This window comes from Sinohyriopsis cumingii, chromosome 18 (assembly GCF_028554795.1).
Source record: "Sinohyriopsis cumingii isolate HCF-2022 chromosome 18, ASM2855479v2, whole genome shotgun sequence".
NCBI classification, from domain to species: domain Eukaryota; kingdom Metazoa; phylum Mollusca; class Bivalvia; order Unionida; family Unionidae; genus Sinohyriopsis; species Sinohyriopsis cumingii.
The window spans coordinates 62,750,888-62,776,363 of NC_142978.1; the positions used below are offsets into that span (position 1 = coordinate 62,750,888).

General features: G+C 34.5%; 1 protein-coding gene across 2 annotated transcripts in view; it reads left to right on the top strand.

Moving 5' to 3' along the window:
• LOC149776777 (mitochondrial sodium/calcium exchanger protein-like) overlaps positions 1 to 21,630 on the top strand; it is a 109,948-nt gene extending 88,318 nt beyond the window's left edge. Inside the window, exon 17 of one of the 2 annotated variants that reach the window (XM_089941455.1) lies at positions 9,685 to 21,630. In XM_089941455.1, coding sequence (XP_089797581.1) covers positions 9,685 to 9,879 — 195 coding nt within the window. In that variant the 3' untranslated portion in view covers positions 9,880 to 21,630. Of the gene's footprint in view, positions 1 to 7,507; positions 8,027 to 9,684 lie in introns of those variants that run through there. The other variant, XM_089941456.1, reaches the window with a different exon arrangement.
• Positions 21,631 to 25,476: the final 3,846 nt, after the last annotated feature.

The window sequence follows — 25,476 nt, forward strand, 5'->3', positions numbered from 1 at the left end:
AATGATTAAAATTATATACATTTGAAATTTTCCGACACGCTGACGTGATGGAAAATATGCTAATCAGAAAAGCTTCTGGTGTAATTTTACTAGCCACCTTAGAAGGCTTTCCATAGATAAGATGATTTTACTTATGCAATTTTTTGCTTGAAGGTGGTCTGATGTCCTCTCAGCCAGCACATCCTGAGATGGCTTTTCCAGGGAGATATACTATGTTGTTTTTGTTGTCGTGGGTATCAATGTTTTTATTGTAGGCAAGGTAAAGAAAATTCTGGTTTCAAAAGTTTCATTTGTTCTTATTTCGCCCTATGTTTAAGAATTAGTTTGTAATTAGTGCTCTATTTCTTGGTTATTTTCTGTTAATTCTCCTCTGTGGTATTTTGCATGACTCACTCGTATATGTCCTATTGTTAGATCCTTCTGTGTTTATCGTTCATCATTAGGTTGCGTGTTTATGTGGGCGCACTTATCAGTCTTGTTTGGTAATTTGATTTTGGCTTCACCGCCTGCTGTCTTCCATCTGTCATCAGCTGGCGGGATTTCAGCCCACTTTCTCCTGCACATTGTGTTAGAGGCACTATGTGTCTAAATTAGTTTCTAATGATCTTTTTTTAAGCATACAGTTACATCACAACATACCGCTCCGGTGGCCTAGTGGTTAGAGCGTCCGGCTCGGATGCGGGAGGTCGTGGGTTCGATCCCCGGCTGAGCCATACCAAGGACTTACAAAAATGGTACTAACAGCTGCCTCGCTTGGCGCTCAGCATTAAGAGGTTAGTGTTAGGACTGGTTGGCCCGGTGTCAGGATAATGTGACTGGGTGGGACATCATGCTACATGTCTTTGGCATGATGCCCCAGTGCTAGACATCACTATAAACTGCCACAATGCAGACATCGTAGCGATATGACTGAACAATTGTTAAAGCTACGTTAAAAATCCAAATCACATAACACATAACATAACATCACAACACACACAAACAGCACCACACCAGGCTTTAATGACTATGCAGTTCACTTCAAAATAATAATGATAACAAAATGGGGATGGGAGCGGAAACTTTACCCCTGGACTTCTGCAAAGGAAAAAGGAGTTCGATCTTAAGTTTCATGCATGTTGTTGTTGTTGTAGTGTTTTATGTCATTTTTCAGCACACGATAGGCTTTACATGGCGGCCAGTATTAATGGTGGAGGAAGAACCCGAGACAAAACCCGGAAAGAACCACCAGCCCACAAGAAGCTACTGGCAAGCTTTCTCACATACCCACATTGGCCGAATCTGAGACTTGAACCCATGCTAACAGAGGTGTGATGGCAGTGATATGTAACAGAGAGCGCTTTAGACCACTCGGCCACTCGGGTACCTTTATGCATGTAAGGTTCAAGGCAAGAAAACGCTCACAAGCACTAGTGTTTGCAAGTATTGACCTGATAATGGAAACTGACCTACGTGCCGGGTGGTAATGGAGTAGATCTCACAACCAGCATGCAGGGACAACTCAAAAAATATGACAAAATGAAACAAAGAACAACCCGACATGAAGGAAAAAAATGCATACATGAAATTCAAAATTGGGAGAACGGGGAATACATAAATTACAAACCATGACCTTTAGAAACGAACAACAGTGTGACACCTCCAACTCTTTACCAGCAAATGCTGGAACGGAGTCATGGGGTGCTAATATAACTTTAGTACATGTGTTTGAGTTTGTTGGGTTTTAAATAGCGAATTTGGGCCACTGCATGTTGGGGGGGGGGGTTAGGTGCTTGTGTCCTTATTACTAGCCCATTGTAAATGGCTTTTCACAGGTGGGGAGGGGTAGTTTCTTAGAGATATTTGGTTTCTTTTTCTGGTGCAGTTTTGCTAGCTGCATATTGGCTTTCCAGAGTATAAATTATAGTTCAGTAATCCAAACCTGCTTCCACTTTCCATAGCATTATAAATGAAGTCTCCATACAAAACTTTGTTTTTTTATGGGTATAAAGAAGATTTTTGGGCTCAAACACGCTATCACTGTAAACATCTGATCCATGCACTCTCCTTACTGAGGAATTTGCTAACTGTGAGCTCATAATTGTTTAGCGTGCTGATGATGTTAGCAAAACACAGTTGGATGCACAGCAGGTGTTAACAACCAATGAGGTCTTTATATTAAATATCTGGCCAATCAAATAATGTAGAGAGAGAGAGAGAGAGAGAGGGAGAGAGAGAGAGTTGTAAATATTTTTAGTATGATGAGAATAAACTATTTTCTGATTTAAAGAAAAAAATGGTAGACATTAATATGATAATGCTTTCCACAAATTCATATAGTGAACCAACTTGTTATCCATATGTTTAGAAAAAAGGGCTGGGATTATTTAAAGATTCACATGAAGAGCATACACCAGATTGTTCTTCTCCAAAATAGAAAGTAATATCAACATGGGATTTCCACCAAAAGACTTCTTATGATGTCTTGTTGGTCCTAAATAATAATGATGCCAATATGGATTCCAATATGTCCACCATAGCAGTTAAATTGAAAATGGTGTTATTGTTGAAGAATATCAGAGATGGTTACCACATTCAGCAGTTGAAAAGAAGTAATGAAATTGATTTCAAAACAAAATTTCAGCCTAGAGACTGTGACTGCCTTCATGAGAATATTTGTTCGATGTTTTTTTTACACATTTACCTTTTCAACATATATTTTATAAGAAAAATATTTTAGCAAGATTATTTGAAAAAGATTAAAATTTATTTTAAAATCATATATTTTTTAATAAAATTGTTGCTTTGTTGGCCTTAGTTCCAGCAGAAGTGTGTGAAAAACCACTAGAGTTGAAATATATTCTTAATGACAGAGAGAGAGAGAGAGAGAGAGAGAGATTTGTTAAGATGTAAGAACAAGAGCACTTTCTGAATGAACAAATATATGTCCAGACTTGGAAAAGTTACTGTTTTCCAAAACAAAAACACAAAGTAAATCTGCTAGTTATCATGAGTATTTTGATGAAAGTTTAGGGATTATGCAATCCTGGATATTTGGATGAGTTGATTTATTAATAATATTGCACATGTCCTCCAAAGGTTTCTTGTCTCTAGGCTTTGAAGTTTATGATTGGAGATGGTCTACCTATATGTATAATAGTTTTAGCATGATGAACCAACCCTGACTATTAGGGCTTGATATTGAGTTTGGAAGTTGTTTCAAATACAATTTAAATATACATTCAATCAGTCCTAAGAGCACCCACATGAATTTGCTCAAATCTGAGAGTGGATTATCTCATCAGTTACAATTATCAGCAAATTAAACTTAACAAATATTACTACCTAATTAACATGGCTCTGTGTGGTGGCTATGATAGTGCAGATGTGCCATTGTTGCTGTTTTTGTTGTTTTAGGGTTTAACGCCATTTTTCAGCACATGATAGGCTATACATGGCGGCCAGTATTAATTATTTAATTAATTAATTAATCGACCCACGAGAAGCTACTGGCAGATGTGCCATGCATGCATGCATACATACATACATACATACATACATACTCAAAGTTCTTGTCCATATGATGTAATCATTATTCTGTAGGACAGAAATGCAACCCCATTTCTGTCTACATCTGTTGTAAAATTTATTCCATCTTAAATATACTTCTAATCAGAAAACATGCAAGGAAATTGAGTGTTTCAAGAATAAAGGAAAGCATATCCCCCTCCCACTTGTATTATGGAGAAAACTCAGGTTTGGTAAAGTTATTTTAGAATTACTTCAAATGGAGAGACAAATCCCTTGTGTGAAAAGATCAAAGTTTACAGCTGTTGAGATAACAGTTACAGAGAATGGCAGAGCAGTTCTTTTGCCTGACATAGCAAGACACATGTGGGTTATGTTGGACTATATTTGTACAATTAACTAGTGTCTGAGAACTGATGATGGGAGTATCAGACTAAATATCAGCACCTGTTGGGTAATGAATGGGATCCCAATTGGCTCTCTAGTTGTAAAACAATTTAGAAGGGTAAGGACTGGATAAAATACAATTATTCACATTAGCTATGCTATATGTGATTCATGCAATGCCCAATGCTTTGTATTTTAACTGCTAATATCTAGCAGTAAATGTAAACATATGGCTTATTAAATGGGTTAGTATTATAAGCTGCCTGAAGTAAATCCTTGAAATGTATTGCCATATAACACTGAAATGGTCAGTGAAACAGACTTGGACTTTGATGAAGTAGGCAATTCCATGGAAAACAATTATGAAACTGAAAGTAATAATGCTTTAGGAACCTCATTAATGGAAAATTATGTGTGGCAGGATAATGCTATATCCAAAAGTATTGAAGTTCTTGGTACAGCACTTATTGACAAATTGGGAAGTTCTTTGCAAGAAGATCTGTTAAAAAGTCATGATGCTTCAGATACATCAGTTGCAGAGGAACACAACACTTTTCAAGATGACAACATGACCAAGATGATGTTGATGGATTTGGATCATCAATAACTTCTACAAAACCAGCATATTCAATAAGTTGCTTCATGGATATCCAGGTGGAAAACCCATCATTTACTGAAGGTATCAAGGTATGTAGCATCTTAAATGTTATACCATACAATATTTATAAACCTTAAAATAAATGCAATGTATCTGAGGATTTTATCTATTCTGCTTGTAATTAATTGTAATATCTACCATTTTTTTCTTCAGATGTAGCAGTTAGCAGTTACATTATTTTATATGATTCTTCAATATCCTACTTCTGATTAAAATTTAGTATAATTTATTGTTTAACCAGGTGGTGTGGAACAATACATTTTGTAGATGTAGGTATGTGTAGAATTTGTACAGTTCTTATTGTGCCATTAATATAAGCACATCACAGCAATACAGAAATAAATGTTAGTCTGTTGATGTAGCTTCCAGTTCTAGCATGCAATTTAAGCCTCAAAATGGGGAGAGTGACACAAATGAATGCACTTAGCCACTTAAATGTTCACTTCATCATATAAAGATGTTCATGATCTTAGTTATCCTTAGTTTTCATGTGACATCAAATGTATGCAAGTTGCCAAGTGGTCGTAAGCGCTCTCCATTACGGATCACTGCCATCCCACCCCTGTCTGTGTGGGTTCAAGTCTTGGATTTGGCTAATGTGGGTATGTGTGAAAGCTTGCCAGTAGCTTCTTGTGGGTCGGTGGTTCTTCCTCCACCATTAATACTGGCCACCATGTATAGCCTTTCATGTGCTGAAAAATGGCATTAAACCCAACAACAAATGTATGCAATTTATCCAGAATTGCATTTTAGCAAGAAATATGTTTGTTAATTAGTTATGACATTATTTGCAGCTGGAAGATAGGGCATGTGGTGATGCTTAGGGTTTTAGTGTCATTTAAAAAAGCCGAAACAATTCTAATTTTCTTGTATTTTGAAGATAAAATGTTCATTGTTGAATCATTATAGGTATAAAGTGTGTTTTACTGATGTTTATGTTCTTGTACCAAAACATGAAGTAAAATAAAAGAACAAAAAACAATTTTAAACTTACACATTTTATAACACAATTTAACTCTAAAGCCTACGATTTAAGCATATAAGTCTATGATTTAAGCATATATAATTACACCTTTGATGATACATGCAAATCAAATAAGAGCAAACAATTAAGAACTTACAGTAACTCCAAGCTGCTGGGAAAAGCTATGCAAAATGTAACAACATGCTTACAGAAGGCAAAACAATGTGTGAATTACTGTCTAAAAATGATAACAGAAACTGATATCAAACAAGCAAGATATTGATACTGAACAATTGTTTTGAAAGCAGAGTTGAGTGCTTTTTTGACAAAATAGCTGATGGGAAGGACAAAAAAGGAATGTTTCTTATTTTACTGATGGTGGAAAACGTGTGTGTGGTGTATGTATGTGTGATTTGGATTTTTAACATAGCTTTAACACTTTTTCAGTCATATCGCTACGATGTCTGGAGAGTGACGGTTTATAGTGATGTTTAGCACTGGGGCATCATGCTGCAGACATGTTGCATGATGTCCCCACCCAGTCACAGTAACCTGGCATGCAGGCCGACCAGTCGCAACACTAACATCTTTATGCTGATCGCCAAGCAAGGCAGATGTTAGTACTGTACCATATTTGTAAGTCTTTGGTATGACTTGACCGGGAATCGAACCCATGACCTCCCGTATATGAGGCAGATGCTCTAACCACTAGACCACCAGAGCGGTTGATGGAAAGCATGTTTGTGGATTTGCTTCAGATGTTTGTATATGATTGACAAACATTTGTATTACAAATACGTAAAGAAATCTAAGGGTGGCACAATTTCAGCTGGATACAGAAAAGAGAGTGGTAAAGGACAAGGAAGAGAACATGCAATATCTTGGCTTCAGGATTATGCATACCACCATGCTGACAGAATGACAGTTAATGGTGATATGATGCTGCCTTACAAATCTAAAAAATTAACAATATACGAGCAGAATCTGCATGAAAAAACAAATGATCCATGCAGTTAGTCGGTCAACATTTTTGGACATGTGGAATCAAAGTTTCCATCACCTGAAGTTAAAACAGGTTAGGAAATTTTCTTAGACCATGATTTAATTAACTTGACTTGTTGTATAATTGCCATAGTTCATATGCAGATTATGTGATAAATCATCACTGCCATGACTCTAACTCTCACATGAGAATATGGACAGTACTGTCCATGCGAAATCTGAAGTCTATTGGCCTTAATATCAAGTGTTGTTTTGCAATTGCATGCAGTTTAATGTTTATCATTACTACAAAGTATTCAGGAACTTGACACAATCTTTCAACTTCTGGTCTAACAGATACTGAATGTAAACTGGGTAAATCAAATAATTTAATATTAAATCGATCAAGGCCATCTTGAAAATATTCTCACTACTAAATATTACAAAATATTTTAGAAGTTTGTATTCAGTTTTCATAATAAATGTATTATTCTGCTTTTTGTAAAGGCAGATATTATATGATCCTGCCAAGACATTAAGAGGTTAGTGTTAAGACTGCTTGATCTGGTGTCAGGATAATGTGACTGGGTGGGACATCATGCCCCAACATCTGTATAAACTGCCACACTGTGGGCATTGTAGCGATATGACTGAAAAATGGTTAAAGCTACTTTTAAAATCCAAATCACACACACACATTTACGATCCAGCCTGTCCATCCATCTATATATATGCTGATACATACATACTTAATGTAGGTTCTTAAGAAATGCAGGTGGAGATCTGAAAGATGGCATACGTAATAGGCTTCATAACTACACACTTGGGTCTTCCCATTCTCCAGTGATGCCCTTGGGTAAGCTCCTGGAAGCTGTTGAGAGCACCCTATAACCATATATTGTTTTAAAGGTCATATTATATGCTGTGTGTATAGTGGATCAAAATAGCATTAACAAAATTTCCATGCTCGTGTCTGCAATGTTTTCAAATAAACTATTTTATCTTTTCAGAAAACTGATGAGGACAAAATTCTGTATTAGTGGAGACAATGACTCTATGCATAGGCTATATGTTGAAAAGAGATCGATGGAAGAGCAGAACAGAATTTATATGAAACTAACAGCCTCCTAAGCAAAGAATTACCCAAATATCTGCCTTATATGGAAGAACTACCAGAAATAACAGCATGAGATGCTAGTGACATTTTAATTCTATTACATGAGAAAGAAATTGTGCATTGCATTACTGTTGAAAATATCTATATTTCATGATGATTAAAATGTTGTGTACACGTACTTCAATATACTGAATATCTTTTAAGTTCTATAAATAGCACCTTCAACAATCTAAACTAGACTGTATTATTACTGGCCATACTATTAAACCAGGCTTGTTGATGACAGCTTCAGAACAATGCAGTCTCCTAGGAACAACATTTTTACAAAAGGATTTCAAGTATAACAATGTAGAAATGCTACATTTGCAAGTAATATTATGTCATCAGAGAGCAATGTAGTATTGTTACTACATCAGGTTTGAAAATCACAAAACCAGTGCCCTAGAAATAGGGTATTGTTACTACATGGGTTTGGTGGAAGGCTATGTAGTATTGTTACTACATCAGGTTTGGAAATCACAAAATCAGTGCCCTGGAAATAGGGTATTCTTACTACATGTGTTTGGGGGGTAGCTATGTAGTATTGTTACTACATCTGGCTTGGAAATCACAAAACCAGTGCCCTAGAAATAGGGTATTGTTACTAAATGGGTTTGAGGGAGAGCTATGTAGTATTGTTACTACATCTGGATTGGAAATCACAAAACCAGTGCCCTAGAAATAGGGTATTGTTACTACATGGGTTTGGGGGAAGGCTATGTAGTATTGTTACTACATCAGATTTTGAAGAAAACAAATCAATGCCTAGAAATAGGGTATTGTTACTACATGTGTTGGGGGGAAGGCTATGTAGTATTGTTACTACATCAGATTTTGAAGAAAACAAATCAGTGCCTAGAAATAGGGTATTGTTACTACATGGGTTTGGGGGAAGGCTATGTAGTATTGTTACTACATCAGATTTTGAAGAAAACAAATCAATGCCTAGAAATAGGGTATTGTTACTACATGGGTCTGGCAGAGAGCTATGTAGTATTGTTGTTACATCAGGTTTTAGAGATCACAAAATTCATGGTGGGAAATAGGATATTGTTAATGCATATGTTTGGGAATTAACCATGTAGTATTGTTACTAGTATATTTACTAGTACAACATGATTCACTTTACAACTTCTTGTGCTTCTTCTTATTAAACTTGATATTGTGTGTACAGGGTTTAAAATTCCCTTAAAAAGGACAAGCAAGCAATTCCTTTTTTATTCTGACAGCCATTAATTAAGAAAATAAAATTAAGGTCAACAGATATGTGAAGGATGGAATTTTTCACAGTCACATTCGTATGAGTTTAACTGGGATTTTGCAGAGATTTGGAAATAAAATGGAGGATAGGAGGATATTGTCCTCATTTAAATTCCATGGTTTTTTCTACATGGTCACATATTGCAAATATCTTACAGTTGATGCAGAATCAATTTTACCATCAAGGAATAGATGCATTACAATATCATGACTGGAAAATTGTAATGCACAGTTCTTTTTTAAATTTAAAATGTCCTGAAACTGAAATAAATTAAAAAAATGCAGATTTTTTCCAAAATATGGTACATGTCAGGCTGGGTGGTTGATTAAGGCACCTCTGAACTTGATATTAAACTTAGATAAAATTGAAAGCAAACACTATACCCAGAATGATAAATTGATATTTTGGAAGCTAATTATGCATAGCTTACCAGAACTTAGTTTGTTATCAATTGATTATATAATTATAGAACATGAATTCATATGCAAGCTAAAAACAGAACCAGTCTTATAACAAACTGGTTCACTTGAAAGTTATTGATAAGGGAGATGATGTGGGATCATGACTAGAAGCATGTGGGTTTGCATCCTGACCAGACCATGTCAGGTTCATCTCCATGATGTGTCTCAGGGCATAGCACTTGACTCAGATTGCCTTGGTACAGTATAACATTTCTTGTGTTGATTGTTTAAGCACCATTTAATCAGTTAATCAGTCAGCCAATCCATCAGTCTGTCTATTCATGAAATTTTATCTTTTTTATCTTCCAGCTGAAGCTTACGTTGGAGGAGTTAGTTTTGGCTGCATTCCTTGCTTTCAGTCTTGTCACCTCCCTCATCATAGTGACTGCCTCCAAGTTCCGGATGTCTCGACCCTATGGACTCTACCTCATGGCTCTTTATGTTGTCTTCCTCGTGGTGGCAATCCTCACTGAAACTGACATCATCAAGGCAGACGTAAACTGATGATCTTTATATTGTCTTCCTTGTGATGGTAATACTCACTACAGCTGGCACCATCAAGGCTGATATAAACTGGTTCTTTGACAGTAAAGATATACTATGATCATTTTTACTGTTGTTTCATAAACATAATGGGTACACATGGAAGGCAGGTATGAGATGGCTTGTTGTCTGTCATCTTTCCATTATCTGTCATCCAACATCCATGTGTCTGTTAGCACAAGTTTGTTATTATTATTCCTGCTAAACAAAATACACACACATTCATCCCATGGTCTAGTTGGTTCTAAATGAAAAATATGCTGCTCAGACATTCAACATAGCCACTACAGTTATCACTCTCTACTGCTCTTGAATGGATCATCATATCTACATGGGTTTTTACTGGAAGACTTATTATGATGTCTAGTTGATCCTCAATAAAAATAGTGCCAATCTGATGTCCAATATGGTCACCATGGCAGCCATCTTGAAAGTCTTGTTATCACAACTATGGTAATATCAACATGGAATGTTCACTAAAATATGGATCCGACATCAAGTATGTCCACTGCAGTGGCCATCTTGAAAATATTGTTATTTGTTACTTTTCCTGAATGGATGGTCATGTTAATAAGGGGTTTTCACTATAATACTTAAGATTTCTTGTTGGTCCTAAGTAAAAACAGTGCCTATCCATTGCCTAATTTGGACACTAGGCTAGTGATTTTGAAGATATTGCTACTTCTCATTCATTGGTGGTATAATATCTAGCTGGTCCTAACTAAAAATGACATCCAGTATGTTCATAACATCATTTTACTTGAATGTAAAGTCATATGGACGTGGAGTTTTAACCAGAAGACTTAATATATAAAGTCCAGTTGGTCTTAAATGAAAATGGTGCAGATCTGAATTCCAATATGGCTGCCATGTTAGCCATCTTGAAAATCTTTTTATTGCTAGTCCTAAATGGAAAGTCATAACTTGAAAATGTTGTCTTAACTTCTATTCAGAGGGATAGCTTTAGGAACATGCAGTTGTCATCAGTAGTCATATTATGATGGTCCTAGATTATAGTGCTAATCTTACATCCAGTATGGCTGTCGTAACAGCTACCTTAAAAATATTGTTGTCACTTTTACTCCTGAATGGGATGATCATTATAATTTGGGGTTTTGATGATGCCCACTTTGTCCTAAATGAAAATGGTGCCAAGCTGACATCCGGTATGTGTACCACAACTGATAATTTGAAAATCTTGTTATTGCTGAAAAATATCAGAGATGGTTTTAACAGTCAACATTTAAATTGAATAAATGGTCTTATCTTGAATTCCTGGAAACTGATCACTGCATTTGACAAAAATTATTGTTGGAATAACAAAACAAGTTTAGGATTTGACAGGTTTTCTTAGTGAAAGAGAGTTGATAAAAATAGTGGAATGACATATCACAAAAGTAGTTGGGGGCCCCGAGTGGCCGAGTGGTCTAAAGTGCTCTCTGTTACGGATCACTGTCATCTCACCTCTGTCTGCGTGGGTTCGAGTCTCGGATTCGGCCAATGTGGATATGTGAGAAAGCTTGCCAGTAGCTTCTCGAGGGTCGGTGGTTCTTTCCGGGGATTTTCCGGTTTCTTCCTCCACCATTAATACTGGCCGCCATGTATAGCCTATCGCATGCTGAAAAATGCGTTAAACCCTACAAAAACAACAACAACAACAACAAAAATAGTTGGTAGATAGGTTGTATTATTATAGTATTACTCACAAACTTTCATACATATTTTGCAGGAATGAAACCTCTACAGTTTCTAATCATAATTAAGATTTTTTAATGCAAACCAGTTTTCACTTTTTGTTAAAATTTCTGGCAGATTATTTTGTGTTTTATAAATTATTTAAAATATTTTTAAAGAGGTAATTTGAGTGGGAAAGAAAGTAACAAAAATCAAACAACCATATACTGGAAGTTAACCATACATGTGGGAGTGTTTCATGATTTCATTATTTCTTAGTGCATTTCGTTGCAGTTTTGAGTTATGTCTCACATGCTTCAGATCATTTGAAATAATTTCATGGCTTCTATGGAATTTAAATTTGTTGAAAGAGGAAAATGTATGGGCATCACTAAATTTGACCAGTCAGTGAAAAGTCCTTTCCACTGTCCTTCAGATGCATGGATAATTTTCAGTTTTGTTTAGGCTGGTTCCATTCCTGGTTATGTCTAATGTTCAAAATTCTGTTTTGCCACACATTTGTGTTCATTTTAATATTGTTAAATGATGATCCTTAATGTTATGTTGCAGTGTGATGAAATATGATGCAGCTTGAGAGAACATTTTTCTGATGTTATTTTTTGAAGCTAATAAATAGAGGGTATTTTCTTTCTCTTATATTAATACCAGATATATTTCATCATGTGGTATAACTAAGAGTTTAATGTTGTTTTTTCTGAGTTTATAGTAGCATAAACTGTCAGTTGCCAAATCACACAGCACATAATGCCCAATGGACTAATAAACTCAGAAAAAAATGTTAAACTCTTATAAATGCAATTATTAAAATTTTTATTTATTTTTCATTGTTATTTTGTTATTTTTTTAAGATATTTCCTATCAGATTTGGAGCCTGTTTAAGCATAGGAATTCTTGTTGAGGCATCTGCTACAAATCTATTTATAGAACAAGGGATTCTCTATCTGCAACATAATAGCTATGTCAGTATAAAACAAAAAAATTCTACCAATGGTAGGCAATCTAAGGTTTTGAACATTCCAGGGCATGGTCTTAATCTTTTATCTAAATTGGCATGTGTGATTTGATTAGATTAAGTTCCATATTCAAAGTAAAGGATGTGTAGTTTTGTTTGACATATGAATGACTCTTGGATTTGATGCCATCGTGAGTTCATTGTGACTTGGCCAAATCGTTATTGTCCAGACACGTGAGTAACCAATATTTGCATCTTTAAATCTATTTTCATGTTGATTAACAGTTTAGGTTACCTACGGGGCTAATTACAAATGAAGTTAAGACTATCAGGAAATAGTCAAACAGTGCAAGACATCAACACTGACTGTTACGAAGGGGGTGTTTGTAGCGGATCTCCCACCCACACTAAAAAGTTTGGACACCAAGACACTACATAACTGTCATGAATGCTTAGGCACTTCATAGCTATATTATGAACACCAAGGCACTTGATAGCTGTGACATGAACACCAGGGTATTTAATAGCTGTGTCTTGAACACCATAGCTGTATTGTGAACACCAATACACTTCATAACTGTCAGGAACACCAGTGCATTTCATAGCTGTATTATGAACACCAAGGCAATACAGAGCTGTGTCATGAATGGTTAGGTACTTCACAGCTGTATTGTGCACACCAAGGCACTTAATAGCTGTGTCATGAACACCAAGGCACCTAAATTACCTTTCAACTTTTGAAAAGCCAGGTGAGAAGATTGAATAATAACATAGGGAAATTGGGACCTAAATTGGAAGGTACATGTATGTATGAGGCATCTTTTATGCATCAAAGGATATGCCAGGGGCATACGCAGAAACATTGTGTGTGTGGTGGGGACTAGTGCCCTCACCCCACCCCCCCTTGCCTCAATGTGTGAGGACATGCCCTCTTTTCATATTCTGGTCAGATGTGGCTAAACTGCACCATAGCTAAAGATTTGACTTAAGTACATTAGCAATAAAGCCACTGTGACTAATTAACAGTAACTTAATCCTTATCATTTGCATCTATCTTGTGAAAAGGACTGCCCCTCTGACATACTTCAAAGAAACCATAATCTACAGTGTGTGTATGTAAGCACCAGCAATTGATTGGCAAATAAACAATGCCCTATTTTGTTTTTACTTATGATGTCTGTGACTGCATTTTAACAGTTCAAATCTGCTGTCACAAGTTACCATACATGTGGCAACTGTTTTTCTCATGTTTTTTTTATATCCCAACTTATTTCCTTAGGGTCACCTCATAAGGCATGTAACACTGTTTACTAATTTAAAAATAAAATATTTATTCTGAATTTATTTAGTTCTTTGTGGGTACATATACTGTGTGGCATAGTTGTTTCATTCCTTGTTTTAATTTAGTCACAGTAATTAAAGGTTTTATATTATATTACAGGAATGTCAGGTGTTTACTGGTGTTAAGTTTTTTTGGTGGGAATGAGTATACTAATTTGCTTGTAGAGAAAATTACACAGTATTCACAGTGATGATTAATTTGATTGAAACTAATGGGTGACCGTTAAAATGTTCTGGTTTATTTTTTTAAACTATATTTTTGTTGTAGATGTTAAAAAAATTCTGAATTTTATATGAATAATGTTTAAACACTCTATTTACTGAAGAAAAAGAACATTGTAGTATGATATTATTTCATCACAACAATATTCACATGTGATAAAACAGAACATGGCTTCTGTGGATTGCATACGATATATCTATTTATGTAGGATTTGTATGGAGACATGGAAATCAACAGACAATGTAATAATCAGGAGTTCTCTGCAAAAGATCGGTAGATATGAGATCAGGAGGTAGGTGTGGAACGACCACAAATATTAGGATTTTTTTTTCTTCCTGTGTGAGAGTGGACAGGTAGGACTTAATAGTTGTGCTGTGAAAACCAAGACACTTCATAGCTGTGTCATGATCACCAAGGCATTTCATAGCTGTGTCATGATCGCCAAGGTATTTCATAGCTGTGTTGTGAACACCAAAGCACTTCATAGCTGTGTTGTGGTCACCAAGACATTTCATAGCTGTGTTGTGATCACCAAGGCATTTCATAGCTGTGTTGTGAACACCAAAGCACTTCATAGCTGTGTTGTGATCACCAAGGCATTTCATAGCTGTGTTGTGAACACTAAAGCACTTCATAGCCATATTATGAAGACCAAGACACTTTATAGCTGTATCATAAAGACCAGTTTTAGTTAATTGCTGTGTCATGGACTACCAGGGCACTTCATGTGTATCATGGCAACCAAGGTACTTCATTGCTGTGTCATTAACATGAAGGCACTTTATAGCTGTGTCACAAATACTAAGGCACTTCATTGCTGTGTCTTGAACGTCAAGGCACTTTCATAGTTGTATCATGAACACCAAGGGAATTTGTAGCTGTGTCATAGCTGTGTCATGCAGAACAGGGCACTTAATTGTTGTGTCATGAACACCAAGGCACTTTGTAGCTGTGTTGTGAATATCAGGACACTACATCACTGTGCCATGAACACAATGTCACTTCATAGCTGAGTCATGAACAATATTTAATCATATTCCTGATGAAAAGATGTGACAATTACTTATTTATGTAGATTTAACTAATAGGACCAAAACATGACAGTTATTTGTTTACTTACAGTTTACCAATATACTGTTACAAAGACATGATAATTGGGGTAAGAAGAACCCTATTGTCTTTGGGGTAGAAAGGTCTACGGTCAAAGTCACCTTGACTGATAGAATTGTTTACCACACAATAACATTAATACTGCATCACTTACCTGGACCAAACTTTACTGATGACTTGCAAATTCCATAAGGAAGAAGCATATTAATTTTGGTATCAAAATGGTCAGTGACCAAAGTCACTATGACTGAAAGAATAAAAACAGTTTCTGCACAGGAACATAAGTTCTACATCACAGACCTGGACCAGGGGCCCAGAGTGGCCGAGTGGTCTAAAGCGCTCTCTGTTATGGATCACTGCAGTCTCACCTCTGTCTACATGGGTCGAGTCTTCAATTCAGCCAATGCTGGTATGTGAGAAAGCTTGCCAGTAGCTTCTCATGGGTTGGTGGTTCTTTCCAGGGATTTCCCGGGTTCTTCCTCCACCATTAATACTGGCTGCCATGTATAACCTATCGTGTGCTGAAAAATGGCATTAAACCCCACAAAAAATAACAACAACAGACCTGGACCAAGCTTTGCCAATAGCTGACACTTTGGGTAAGGAAGAAGTCTGATGACTGTGTTCATTTATCTGCATAGAGGACTGTTAAACATATAACATTTTGTTTATGGTATTCTTATTTTTACGTAGATTGATGTATCCATGTCTCACCTCTAAGATTTCAAAACTGTTTGATGGAATAGTCCTTTTTCTAGAAGCATATAACGAACCATCAAGGGTTATTTTAATTACATTTGCCATTGATTTTGAGTCATTAAATGGTGTAACTTCCATTGAAATAGTTACTTCATTTATTTTAGTACACAGATAATTATTTGCATATTTTTTGTTTGCAATATTTTAATATTTATCTTTGTTTTCAACATTGAAAACTTATCTGATAATTAATGATCAGGAACAGTCACCCATGTTTTGAGTGTTATAAGATATCATGATAGTAAAGTCAGTGAATGTTGTATACAAGTTATTTTACTATTTGTTGGGTTCTTTTTGTAAAGGGATTGACTTTGAAGACAATTTTAATTTAGTAAATGCAAACTGAAAGTGAAAAAGATTCCCATTTATATTATAAGAGGGAGATTTGTTTTTTTACACATGACCACCTCCTCATTCAGACCACTTTTCCCCAGTCCTAGAAGTGGTCTTTTGGGGGCTTTGAGTATTTGTGAGCAAATATTTATAATATGTTATTTGTTGTTCAAACAAATGAAATTGGATCCAAGTTGTATATTAAACCTATCATTTATTTATCATAAAATGTTAACTACTATATATATGTAAGATTTTTAAAATAAAAATATTGTACTTGAAATTGTTATTGTCCATGAAATTAGAAACTGTGCCAAGATTGTATATAATTTTTCTCACCTGTTTATGTCTAAATGTTGATATTCATATGATAATGTGATATACACATATTCTATGCATTTTATTTCTGATGGATCAAACTAAAATCAGTTTATATTTTATCCCGCTATTGTCATTGTTCCAGTCTATATCATATGGAGATAGCCAATTGTGTTGCTTATATCCATACATCAGTATTTACTTACTGTGCGCAGATTTTGTTTATACTTGAAATTAAAACCAATTCCTAATAAACGTGTTCAGAAATTCTGGGTCCAGTGTCATTGTCACCATTTTCTATAAAAAATACTTGACTAAGTTATAGCCCCTGCTTGACTTTAAAGTTATATATTGATCTTTAAAATGTCTTCTTATCATTCGTGGCATCAGTGGTTTCTGAAAATATTTCTAGTTACAACTCTGTGATATTGATGCCATGCTAGATCAATGTTTATATCCCTTCAGGTTGTATTGTCTAAATTGTTCCATCAGTAGAATCAATGGAACAGTTTATTTTGAGTGATGTGTTTTCCTTGATGTATCTTGTAGTACAGAACAGTGTAAATTGGATTTGACTGGTTTATATATAAAGATATTTATGATTGTTTGATTTTGGAATGTTATATCTTGGTGAGCAAATTGATTTATTATAACACCCTTTTTCAGCAAGTTTTTGACATATTCTAGCAATTAGTTTTGGAAATTGGCTAACAAGTTTGGAATTTTTTTTTGCATTTTAAAATCAAGATGGCAGTTTATTTATTTTGCATGGCTAGCATACATGCCAACCATTATGCTTTTTTTCTCCACAAATTATGCATTATGCTAGACTGTATGGATTTATGCCTCTTTGGTACATTAAAAAATAAAAATAAAGCAATATAAAAGTTGATTTTATCATTTTTATTATCTTATCTTTTAAATCCACTGATTTAAATTTGAGAATGTTCTTAAAAATGTGACTGCTTTGTGAGAATAGCATAAAATTACTTTCCTTATTTGCTATTTTTAGGAACTGTATATGACCCATTTCCCCAAAAAAGAGATGGGTTTCTTCATATTTGAACTTTGCCTTAAAGACTCAATTCATTGATAAGCTAGTGAAATTGTGAAGCAGTCTATACCTTTGAAGAAAATGGTGCCAGGCATTAAGTGAAACGCATTACGGTGTGAGTTGTGGACGTTATATGACAGAAAATGTTAGAGCAGATGGATCGTTCCAAACTTCAAAACATGTCAGATCAGAAGAAACGACAAATGATCACTGCCTTAATACTTTAAAAGAAGTAGATGAGAGTAATGTAATACAGCAATCTGAGCACCTGATCTCATTGCAGATTTCAAGTTCATGATCATTCAGTGACATTTGCATACATAGAATAGTTAATGAGTTCTGAATATAAATAATTTTTCAGTATATTTTGTGGCTGCATTCTGGTTCTAACCCATATAGATTTTGTCCTTTGTGATGAGAATTCTGACCAGCTGCAGAACCAGGTTTGTAGTAAAAATGTATCATACAGGCATGCAATATAGAGATTACACTTTTTATGCCCAAATTGCACTTATAATAGCAATAATTATGCTTATACCTTTTGGGGAGTTGGCATGTATGGGCTAGAGCAATATCAGTAACAAAACATTGTTTGTATCTTTGATGATTGAAACACTTGGTGCCTGCATGAGACAGGATGCTTGATTGTGGATCATTGCTGCAGGAGGTGAACATAATAATATTCTGGTAAACAAATAGGTCATTGTGACCTATGTTCAACCAAGTGTTAAAATGTTCAAATTTTTAAGTGTTTATTGCATAATTATAGGAATTTTTGCATATGCTATATATATATATATATATATATATATATATATATATATATATATATAGATGAAAAATGAATAACATACCTCATTTGTTGTAAAGCACTTAATATATACATCAAAGACTTTGTTTCTAATTATGTCATTTAAATATTTGTAAAATATTAGGTAATGTGCTCTTATAATGAACAACTAATTCGAAATATTCCAATTTCAAATAATGTTTTTGTTTTCTGTTGTTTCTAAGTCCGTAACTAATTAACTGCAAGAAAGCACTGCCCTCTCACATTTTTGTAATTTATTCCCATCCATGTTCCTCAGCTCCATTCCCATAGAATTCTATGAATGCACACTACTGATGCATCTCTTCTTTTAATGGGGGTTTGATATTTAAATGTGGATGATTTGTTTTTTGTGTGCTTATAATGGTCAGTTTCATAAGTCCTTTAATAACAAGGTGTTTTGACTGGAAAATTGGGCTATACTGAACCCCACAAATATTCCTTCAAATATGCCACTGATCTGTAACCACCTAGCAATAACATCTTTAATTAGAGCTCATTTTATTGTACAGAACATGAATGCATACCCAAATATTCACAGGTTAGATCACATAGACACTGCCTTTTGTTCCAAAAGTAATGGAAAAACTGGAATAGAAAGTGAGTTCATAAATCTCTCTTGCTGCATTATCTGTTATATAGGTAAAAAAAATCATATATATATATCGAAACTAGATTGCAGTGAGCTTCATTGATTTTGTTTTTTTTCTGGATTAATTTGGAACCAATTATTGAGAACAATATACTGAACCTGATGTCCTGAATGGTAAATGGTTGTAAAGTTTAATAATAAATTTTATTTAAATTTAACCACTATGAATTGTACCATTTGTATTTACTGTTGTTATAGGATTTATACATACTTGACAAACATTATGCTTTTGGTGCAATCTTTAGGCTTTTTTCCACCTATATATATCTTGTGCTTGCATGTATATGATATGCTTTTTTGGTATGTCATATAATTAAATAAAAAAAGCAATAAAATGTTGTGCCTATCATTATTAATTCCACTTATAAATTTGAGAATATACAGAAAAAAGATGATTGCTGTGTAGGAATAGCTTAAGAATACTAGACATACTAGATGTACATGTACTTTCCTAATTTTCTATTTATAGCAGCTGTATATGACATATTTCCAAGAGAGCAGACTGGTTTCTACAATTTGAAACTTTGTGTCACAGATTCATTATATTGATAGTGAAAGAATGCTTTATTATAGATTGAGAACATGCATTCATGTTGAAATGTGGATATTCTCCATCAAATATTTCATAATGCAACATTCCTGCCTGCAAGAGGAAACAAAATGTTAGTAATAATTGTCTAGCTGAATTTGATGTAAGCTTGACATATCAATCATTTTGATATTAGTGTGTGCATCTGTCTGTACTGTGAGCTATTCATACATATGTCTCTCCAGGCTTTAGATTAACCACCATTTTAAAGTTTTATTGCCTTTCTTTTATCGTAATATCGCTTTAGCTTATCCTGTTCTAATGTGACACATAGCTTAATTATGCAATTATCTTTGTGTACTGATGAAATGCCTGCATTATAAAATACTCACCCTTATGGATCATTGCCATCTCACCTGTCTGTGTGGGTTCGAGTCTCAGTCTCAGGCTTGCCAATGTGGATATGTGAGAAAGCATGCCAGTAGCTACTTGTGGGTCAGTGGTTCTTTCCGTGGTTTCCCTGGTTCTTCCTCCACCATTTATACTGGTCGCCATGTATAGCCTATCTTGTGCAGAAAAATGGCATTAGACCCTATAACAACAGCAACAACAAAACAAATAAATAAATGTACAAAATTGTTTATCTCCTCTCGTCTTCATTTGTAACAATGTGTTAATAAACACATTTGAGTCTTTTAAATATTTTACTTGCAAATGATAGCTAAAGATACAACTAGACAAAAATTTCATAATTTCATCCATTAAACTTAAATGTCTCTCTCCAACAATCAACTTGTTATATGTATTGCTTCCTGCATTTATTTATACATGAAATATTTGTTATCTGGCTTCAGTCATCCAATATATATATATATATATATATATATATATATATATATATATATATATATATATATATATATATATATATAATATGCATTGTTGATTAATTTTTTTGCTTTGGATGATTGTAATTATTTTATTTTGACTTGACCATGTACAAAGTCAAGTTAATTTTCTACCTGACCAGAATGATCAATTTTGGTTTCGTGAATAACATGTTTATCTCAATCCAGAACATTGTATATTTCCCATGAAATGCTGGGTCTACCTGTTGTTTACCACATTTTATGTGATAATTTTAGTAGCAGACCTTCTAATTATAACTAAGATTTTATCTTGTAAACATTTTGATCCTTCCAGAATGAAATTTTCCATTAGGCAATTTTTAAAATTATTTTTAAATGCACATTGTGACCTGATGACATGTTGAGGACTATATAATTTTGTTTATCTAGAAATTATTCAATCATGCTGCAAGATCTAGCAGAATCAGTTGTATGGTTGTGTCCACTGTTTTATTTAGGCTGGGATTTATATATTCAAATTTTTTAATTCAAGTTATTCTTCTCTGGAAATATAAAGTGCTCAAAAATAACATTCTTGGAAATAGAGACTTGGATCTAAAGTGAAATTCAAATAAGGATACATTCTTGGATTGTATTATTGTGATTCAAGAATAACACTGTTGGCATATCATACTGAAATATCTCAAGCATACCAACAATTTTAGCATTGGATTTATTTCGGAATACTACTCAGGTTGATTCAATAGGACTTGTGTTAGTTATTCAGGGATTATTTGGGATTTACTTTGCTAGACCGTAAGTTATTACTTTTATACATTTTCACTTTGTATTTAGGGAAATAAATTATTTGTTGAATTTTACAAAGTGTGTGTGTTTTGAACCACCAAAGTAACAGAACTTTGCTACAATACACTTTACCAGAATAAGATCAATGGAAAGCTCAAAGCCTTTTTAATGTATGGGAAGATGGGTTGATTTCTATCTACATTTTAATGTCACAGTTGAATATATGTAAATGTTGTTTTTAATAAAAGGCATATATCTGCTATAGACGTATTTCCTTTTATCTTGAAGATTACTTAAATATGATCCAAATATTGTTTTGATCTTGCCTCAATGCAAAAGTTAAACATAGATATTGCTTCTCTTCCAGCAATTTTGTAAATGTTTAGATTCCATGCTATCCTTTTATTTTATAAATTCTGGGAGTCACAAATAAAGCATATCATCGTGGCAATGTTGCATGAAGCAGAGGGTGCAAGAAGGAAAGACAATATCCATTTCTAGAGAAGAGTGTATAATATCAATTTTAACTGGTGGAGGGAGAACCCTGGTAAAAACCACTAACCTATGGGAAACCACTGGCAAGCTTTCTCACATACCCACATTGGCCAAGCCCCGAGACTCGAACCCATGCAGAGGTGAGATAGTTCTGATCGGGGCTCATAAAATAACATTAGAAATGGTTGCAACTTAGTGATGCAAGTAAATTTTACTCTTACATATATCGTACTGACGCTATCTTTCTGGTATGACTGTGCTGGCAATAAATTTCTTAACAATACGGCATACCTGACCATACTGGCTTATTCGCTCCATTGCTTATCTCAGATTTCTATCAAGTGGTTTCAATCAGTAGAATGTCAGTTCATTAAAGAGACCACTGAATTTCTGGAAACAATTTATTTCGATGCCCTGCATTTAGATACAGAATTGACAAATTTTCTGTGGATTTAGGTGGAAGGACTATTAACTCATGCTATTCACTTTTGCTACAAATATTCATAAAAACATTCAAGCAGGAATCATAATCATGTTTTTAAGGAATTTCACATAAAATTCAGACCACATTTTTTTCTTCACAGATTAACTTAGCCCGATAAATTCAAATCTGATGGAGAATATGTGGGTCACATGTCACCTGTTCATTAAAATATGCAAGTTTTTCACATGCAAATCTTTCTGGAACAAACTTGAAACACATACTGGTACTTGGTAACAGCCACATCAAGCTCAATGTTCAAAATGGAATCACGTCACAATTAGTACTTCCAGTTCAGTACCCATGAATGTAGTTCTAGTCTATTTTTAGAACATTTTTCTCTCTCTCATTTTGGTGGCGAAAGAAGAGTTATATTTATGCATTTTTGGTAGGGCTTTAATGGTAATTGTTTATTCTTGAGAATATGAGTTCAGGGTGTGGTTTTCCTTGTGTATTTTGGCGACAGTGCACAGTGAGAAATAAGGCCTTGGTGATGATCCTGGAGTGTAATCTGTGTTCTGTTTACATGCTGCTCTGTTGACAGTCCAGCCTCTCAAAAAAATGCAGGTCATCCTTTCACAAGAACTTCACCGGGAAGTCATCTTTGAAGGTATTTTAGATTAACATATGATTTGTATTGATTGTCACACAGTGGAAAGGTCAGTATTTAGAAACAAATGCAGAGAACATATAGTAAAATTGTGTTCTATAAATGGCCACAGAACAGGGTTGTCTATTCCACATAGATTTTGAAGTCACCAAACAGAATTGGCTCCAGAAATATAATACACTTGATCAAAAGAACCCTTTAGCCAACAGTAGCAGCTCCACACCTGTGAGAAATACTGCTAAATGTATAAAATGTGCACCAATGGGTGCAGAAAAAAAATTCTGCAGATTTTTATGGGTTTCAAGAAATAGGTGATATTGTTCCCTAAACCGCCAATCAGTATCATCATGGGTGAAGGGCTGATTTATTGGCCTAGGTTAACTGTGCTGTCTTGCCAAAAGATGAAAGTTTCATGACACAACATGTAAAGAAAGAAATATGAACAAAGATGCATTTTATCAATAAGCCATTAAAGTTAAAGACCACTTTGATGACCTAGTGGTAACAGCATCCACATCAGATGTGGGAGGTCGCAGGTTCAAACCCTGGCTGAGTCATACCAAAGACTTATAAAATGGTACAACATCTGCTTAGCTAGACACTCAGCATTAAGAGGTTAGTGTTTGGACTGGTGTCAGGATAATGCGACTGGGTGGGAAATCATGCTACATGTTTGGGCATGATGCCCCAATACTAGACGTCACTATAAACTGCCACACTGCAGACATCATATCTAAAACGCACACACACACATTACAGTTAATGATTGCAATACCTAATAACTATTGCAGGACACTAAACAAAAGCCTTCTGTGAGTTATTACATAATGTGACAAACCTTGTGGGAATATTTCTCACAAATTAAACTAATTATATTGGAAATGTGTAATTATCAAGTTTTAGCAATTTTGTGATGCAATAATTTTATCACTTTCACATTGGTCAAATTTGAGGTTCATTTTAACGAGAATACACAAGAAACAGTACGTTTTGTTTTGTTAAAGTTTATATATAGTTATGTATATTTGATTTAATTTATATTTGATTTAATTTAATTGTTTGTCTGTTAGTAATACAAAAAAGAATATTCCATTACATGTTATATTTTTGTTTTGTTTACTGGAATTTGACATTTTCCAAAAGTTAGTTTGATCTGACTGTTTTTTCGTAAACACCTAATAATAGAACTTTGTATCTAGATGCTGACCTTGATTGAGAATCAAGTAAACAACTTTTTTTAAATTCATTCTTAATGTATGATTTATAGAGTGGAATCGAGGCTGTACTAGGTGTACTTGACTTTTTACATGTAATAGCCTCTATTTCAAAAATCTGGCTTTACCGGAATTGCGCAGTAGTTAGGTTTAATACCGAGGATTTGAGAAATAATCTCATTTGGGCTTTAAACACTTAGATATCAATGTGGGTTTTTTCTTCTGTTGTGACCAATTGGAGTTACATTTGAAGTTTTCTTCAAATTCTTTGGATTCTAAGAGATTAATTCTTTACCCTGGAGAATACTTAAGTGCTCATACAGAATTCTTGAACAAAGACATTTATTGAAATTGTATTCGGAATTCAAACACCGGAATATTATTTTCCATTCTACAACAAAGAACCATAGAAAAATCAGTACTACACTGGCTATAGCTTACGTCATCGCCTTCCATTTTGGATTTTCGTCGGGACTCAAACTCAATTTCATTAGAACATTTTATGACTAGGACACCTAATTTGTAATTCCATTTTTACGTTGTTTTTCTATGGAAATAAATTCTTTGTTAATTATTTTGCAAAGCTTGTTGTGATCACTCTTTATTAAGAGTCTAAATGAAACTATATATATATATATATATATATATATATATATATATATATATATGAGTGGCCCTGAAAAGGACCGTTGGGTGTTTTTTTTTAATCACTCCATCTGATTAAATTTATACCATAATATGCATATATATATAGTGTCCTCATTCTAAACAAATCAAAACCAAGGGACACTTACATTTTCTGTCTGGTTTATTCTAGTACACATTTTACAATCCAATTCGCAACACAACACTTTACAAAGTTCATAGACGTCTTCTGACTCGTTTTTTTTACTCTGTTTTTTTAAAAATTTCTTCACTTTCACAGGTTTTCCTCCTCTTCATCCCCATTTTCTTTTGGTCTTTTTTTCTTCCATTTTTTTCTCATTCTGGTCGTGTCTGGGTTCTTCCGTTGGGTAGAGTACCTCTTCTTCCTGTTCTGATCCCCACTCTTCCTATTGATCCTATTGTTTTTAGAGCATTCTGAAGACCAATGTCCTTCCTCTTGACAATGATAACAGGTATTTTGACTTTTGTCTCTTCTGACACCTGTCTTGCTTTTTTCACGGTCTGAACACTCTGTAGCCAAATGCCTTTTTCACGGATATTGCAGTACCTTGACTTTTATCTCGAAAGGATGGTAGTATCCTGTCTGCTTGTCTGAAGAAAACTTTTGTATGACACCTCGCAAAACTCAGAAGTGCGATCTGT